The sequence below is a fragment of the Nanorana parkeri genome, unplaced genomic scaffold, assembly GCF_000935625.1.
Source record: "Nanorana parkeri isolate BGI_ZX_2015 unplaced genomic scaffold, ASM93562v1 scaffold290, whole genome shotgun sequence".
NCBI classification, from domain to species: Eukaryota; Metazoa; Chordata; class Amphibia; order Anura; family Dicroglossidae; genus Nanorana; species Nanorana parkeri.
The window spans coordinates 98145-104144 of NW_017306558.1; the positions used below are offsets into that span (position 1 = coordinate 98145).

The window sequence follows — 6000 nt, forward strand, 5'->3', positions numbered from 1 at the left end:
AGAGAACAAGGGAAAGTAGAGTGTTCTACTGTAAATGTACACAACTGCACCAGTGCAACTGTATATTCTGATTTTAACTCCAAGTAAACTGCTGGTTTATCATACCAATGACAACAATTTAACCTTTGCTGACAAACATGCACTCCATAAATATTTTTACACACGTGGGTGACAAAAATAAAAATTGCACATTTTTCCTTTATTGAAAAGTGTATGTTAAATTCTGCTACATTTAGCAAAGCTACAGAAGCAGCACTGATAGCACTCTTTTCTATACCTACATGTCTACATATGTGTTGTATCATGTATTCTAAATCCCTAGCCATCAAAATTTTCTATGGATTAGGATTTTTAAGAAAAATTCAGGGCAAATAAAATCTTAACCCTCTGCAAGGGATAAGTGCTTGTTTTGCCTAGAGAGATAAAATAACTCAGTTATACTTTCCCGAACCACAAACCTGGCTGGCTCTTAGACTGGTCTCTTCAGCCTGTCTCCTTCTCTGCTCGAGTGATGGTATGTCCCTCGGCGTAAATTGTAAATGATGTAATGATTCACTGGACCAGTCTGTAAGATGGCTGGGGTGATGGTTCGGGTGAGTATGACTTATTTTAGCTCCCTAGACAAATCAAGCACCTAACACTTGCAATGGGGGGGGGGGGGGAGGGTAGCCCCACTGCAAGGGTTAAGATTTTATTTGCCCAGAGTTCTTCTTAGCACTACTTGTACACCAAAACTCCAAGTGCAAGAAGCTAAAAACACTGTCAACATACAAAGCCGTGCATTTGAGCATAACAAATGAATACCTCCAATAAGAAAATATTTACAGTCTGATAGATACAAATATAATACAGATATACATAGACTACAAACACACACTACACTGCTTAACTGGTGCATTAAAATTGCAGCAGCATTAATAGTGGTCACATTTTGTTCATACTCTAGCAGATGTATTTGAAATTTATGTTCATATGGTGTAAAAATATATATTTTTTTTTAAACAGTCACTGAAGCCATTTAATAGCCATAAAACATTCAAAAGAAAAAAAAAGCAAATGCATTATTAACTAAACACCAATATTACCACCATCAACTGTATTTATACATTAGTGGATTTACTAAAATGTTGTATTAGGACTTATAGACACATTCAGATAGTGCTTATGTGAACATTTATTTATTGGAGAAAAATCTGCTTTTAAAATTCACAAGAGAAAGAAGTCATTATCACTATAATACAGTCTGATCTATCCATTACAAAATAACCCTTAAAATCTAAACATTAAATGTTTAGGATAATGTATATATGCAAGGTAAAATCTGATCACTCTACAATCAGTATGTCTGTCTTTCAAGGCACATTAAAAAATGCAATTATCTGAAGGCATTTTCTGGAGCTCATCTATTAATCTAGTTTAAGTGCTCATGCTTATATAGTTTTGCATACAGTACTACCGACAAGCCATCTCAAGTATTTGACTAGATTAAAAAAAAAAGCACATGTGTTGCAAGACAGCATAGCATTGCTACTCTAACAAGCAACATATCTCAACTGACGCCTTGAATGAATGACATACAAGATGTGTGAATTCTTACAGATTTTAATAAGGGAGGAAAATTCAAATGCAGTTGACAATCATGTCATTTGTCATTAACACAAAAATGCAGGATTCCAAAGAAGCACACAAACATCTTCAAAATACTGTAAAATATGTCAGTATATCTAAGTGGTAAATATTACAACCCACACAGGAACCTTCCAATTTTACAGGCATATGTACACACATGCCATGATGATCCTCTGTGCATTAACCCTTGCAGTAAACCAATCTGTAACCCTTTTGAATGCAAGTCCCGCTAAATCATCTGGATCTCTTTTAAAACAGCCCAATTATTGTTCCAGCGGTTGTTAAACCAATGGATTTCATTTGGTGCAATAGTACTTTAGTGTATATGCCCCAATTCAGGAAGATACACATCAGTAAGGAACAAGTCACAGTATGTACTATTATACATATTGGTGCAAATACTATAGTTTTTATGGCACTAGCACCTAAACATATTGCAAAATGACAACATGTATGAATTGAAAAGCAGATGAAATTGCAGGGATAAAACATGGAAAGTACAACCAACTTTGGTCAATGTATTTCCTCAAAGCCAAAGAAGATACAACACAGAGGCAACCATATCATTCATGATAAATCTGCATCAATTGGAGACGAATATCACCAACCCCTAAAGTAACATTCTAACACAGTAATACCTCAGTATTTAAGGAGGTGAAACCTACATGTAAAAACTTCAACTACAATAGACCAACGTCTGGACATTCCAGTTTAGCAGTGCACTTACAGAGCAAATCCAAGAAAGTTACAACATTAATCAAATCAATATTATTTAGAAAGTCCGTACTTTATGGTATTACCTGTATGCATTTGATCACAACTCTATGTAAACTGTCACAATGTGATCTGTGTTGCATAGTACATCTGGCTGTGTTAGCTGCATGCAGCAAAACATGTGGAACCAATTTGCAGGCTATCCGTGTTCATTCCAACAGATCTAGTAATCAGCCCTTTCTTTTTTTTCCCCCATTTTGTTTAACCAAGTAGTAGAATGTCCTCTATGGTATAGAAGCATGATTTTGAATATGGTGCCAAGCATCTTTATAACCTTTTTGTTTGAGATTTCTATGCCATAAATTTGCCTGCAGATCACAAAATTTCCAAGACAGACAAGTACCAGACTACAAAAAAAAGCTGCACGCGTTCTCACTTCAGTTAAAAACACTGCACACAAACTTGTTTATCCTTTCACGCTTTGGCTATAAGTAATATCAGTTTAAAAAAAAGGCTATAGTCAAACCCATTCAATATGAAACACAAGTTCTAAAAAATGGAAAATAAAATTCCTAGCTGCATATTATGGCAGTGGCCAGTGGCAGAAGGAGAAACGTCAAATCTATAAAAAAAATGACAGCACACAATTACAAAAGTATTAAAATCAGCAGCAACAAACTAATCAGGTCACTTCTAAACAAGGATCATCAATTGCGGCATCCGTGCAAAGCTATAAATCTCATTTTAGCCATTCCTTACCAGATCCACTGAACTGACTGCTTCCTAGTGTAGTCGGTCTGGTTTTCCCACTATTGACAGGTGGGGAAAACATCTGCAAAACAGAAGAAGAATTTGATTCAGAGTCATTGTACTTCAGGATATATAGCAACAAAATAGCACAAACATGACTGCCTGCTTACTGCATGTTGTCCCTTCTGTGTTATAATAAACAATCTATGGTAGACATAATAACCTTGAAAAATAAACATTTAGTTTGACATGACAACAGTTTACAGATTCCATCCCCATTAACTTGTGTGCAATATATAAAAAGATAAGTATTGTAATCTCTCTGGTGGCTAACTAGTTAAATAACTCCCTAAATACACACCGTTTAAAGCAGATGATTTAATTGCTCAAGGCAACAAGTTTGGAATAAGCCGTTATCCGGATAGGTTACTTAAATTCTATCTCTACAGTTTTACATATAAAAAGCACAAAAAGTATTAAGCTAATTTTGAGCAACTGTAATTGGATTGCTGCCTTTAGGGTCAACGAACAGCCTCTGAGTTATAAACCAATTGACCCCTTTTAGTCCTTTAAGTGATTACATGTTAAGAGTCTAGACATGACTTAAAAGTAAAGGTGTCTAGCAGTCTGCTGGTTTTAGGAGCTCCTTTTACCATGTGGGAGAAGCCATAAGGATATCATACCGCACTGAAATCCAGGAGGTCACTCAGCTCCTTGTCTGTGCCTATAGCGGCCATCCGCTGCTGAGGATTCATCTCCAGCCACTCAGGTCAGCTCCTAGAGAGGGAGACACACACACTTACCAGCTGCATCACAAACAGCCCCCCTTACTACTACTGCCCTCATCAGCCCATATGACACTAGGACGGGAAGGAGGGATAGGGACACCCGCTGTCAATACCCCCAACAAATCACCTATCAAATATTTGTTAAGAACTTAAACCTACCCCTTACACATGCACCTGTCATTGGAAATTCAGATCTCCGGATATAAAATAGGCAACTCATCTTCAAATATGTCACTTTTTACCCCAACATTTCTACACCTGCCCCTTTCCCAAGCAAGTCCGAAAGGTATATGAGCTAACAAATACAGATCTGAGGACGTGAAATATGTAACGGTGCAGAAAGATCAATTATTGGTGAACAAGTTAAAGCTGAAGGTATATGTGGCCCGACAGGTGCAGCTCGGAGGGCATGGAGTGTGTATTGACGCAGAGGAGCACATCTACGCCGGGCAGACAATACAACCCAAATCCAGCGTGAAGTGACTCACCATCCTCCGGCAACAATAGAGCTCCTGCCAAGTTGCGCTGTAAGTTGTTGCGGTGGAGTGAGACTTGGAGGAGTCAGGACAGGCAGAGGACCGGCACACAAGGCTGAGCCCGGGGCCGGCTGAGGAGGACAGGAAGCCTCCACACAGCGCAGCCATGGAGCGGGCTCCTCTCCTGGTTATAGGGCAAGTGCTGGCCGGCTGGGAACCCCACCCCCCCATTCATACCCCAAGACACAGCCAAGGAGCACCCCCTCCTACTCCCGCCGTGACACCTAATACCTCCCCTGTGCACACACTCAGCCCTGCGCCCAACATTTACCTTTTTTCCGTTTAAACATCCAACAATTGGACTGAAGTTTCGGCGAGTCCCGCTCCAGCCTCCTCCCTGCTGCTTTGGCGGCGGCCGTACCCCGTCCCCGGCGGAAGACTCTCACTGGGCTCCTGCTTTGTGCGGCTTTAAACTGCTTTGGCAGTACGGACAGCTCCTGCTTTCAGCCGATAGGAACTTACAGCTCTCCCTCAGGCAGACATTTTTTCCGCTCTCGTCGAGCCTCAGCACCACGTTAGCTCCAAACTGTGGATCCCTCCGCTGTTTCAGAGTCGCGGAGCCGGCACTAATTTTCCTCTTGTTAACCCTTCCGCTGCCTGAACGTAGCCCCCCCCCCCTCCTCCTGTGATGACAGACTAAAGATCCGGCTCCGAAGAGAGAGAGGCGGAGGGATACATTAGAGCGTAAACTCCAGGGACGAAGAGCTGCCTGCGAGGGCGCAGTTAGGGTCTCGCTGCCACGGTTGAAGCTAGGCCCTGGCGGGATTGTCGTCCTTTAACAAGCCCGTCTGAGAGACGCTGCTAATTGGAGAGCGGTGAGCGCCCTTTTCAGAAGGGGTCGGTCACAGAAGGAGCAGCTGCCGGGGCCCTTTGGGGTTGAAGGAGATGTGTCCGTGGCAGGCGCACAGATCGATGCTGTCACAAGTTGTTGATAAATGCGCTGTCACTGCATCATTCGGCTTCATTAGCTCCGATGAGCTCCCGGTCCAGCACGCTGCCCTCGCTATGCACAGTACTTTATTTGACAATTCAGGAATGAACGCTGCGCTCTTTTAATGAGAACAATGCTGGCTTACTATTTCATCCCTGCCCGTTTACCGTTATGTGCTAACCCCGTGCTACGGGCGCCACTTGGTAGTGTATATAGTCCCTGTTTGGAGTGCGCGCCCCCGCGTGTGACGGTTAATGACGCTCGCTCTCGAGGAGCCGTGTCACATGACCTTCCTCCGGTGGCCGGGCGCCAGCTGAGGCTCCTCCGCTCAGATGTGCAGAGCAGGAGTTCGCTGTGTGCAGCTGCGGGCTGTGTCTGCAGTCACATTGTGCGGAGCTATGGCAGCTTGCTGAACACATTGTACTGTCGAGCTGCCTGTGGCTCCAACACTTACACGAGTTTGGCCCAGGACATGTGTTGGAAAAATGATTGTTAATAAGAATATGATGAGGTATGCCAGTCCAACGTACAGGTAATATAGACTAGGCCCTCATTCACACCTGAGTGACATCAAATATGCGCAGGTTTACGTGCGTACATAATGTTGCATGTTTTTGTGAGCAGAGGGTGGCACAGTGATATGAATGGTCAA

General features: G+C 42.3%; 1 protein-coding gene across 1 annotated transcript in view; it reads right to left on the minus strand.

The window, feature by feature from the left end:
• LOC108787874 (transcription factor 12-like) overlaps positions 1-5412 on the minus strand; it is a gene marked incomplete at its 3' end in the record, with an annotated part of 99580 nt that extends 94168 nt beyond the window's left edge. Inside the window, exons 1-3 of the mRNA XM_018557556.1 lie at positions 4689-5412; positions 3777-3870; positions 3103-3175 (exon numbers count right to left, since the gene is read on the minus strand). Coding sequence (XP_018413058.1) covers positions 3103-3175; positions 3777-3848 — 145 coding nt within the window. The remainder of the gene's footprint in view (positions 1-3102; positions 3176-3776; positions 3871-4688) is intronic.
• Between the last annotated feature and the right edge of the window lie 588 nt (positions 5413-6000).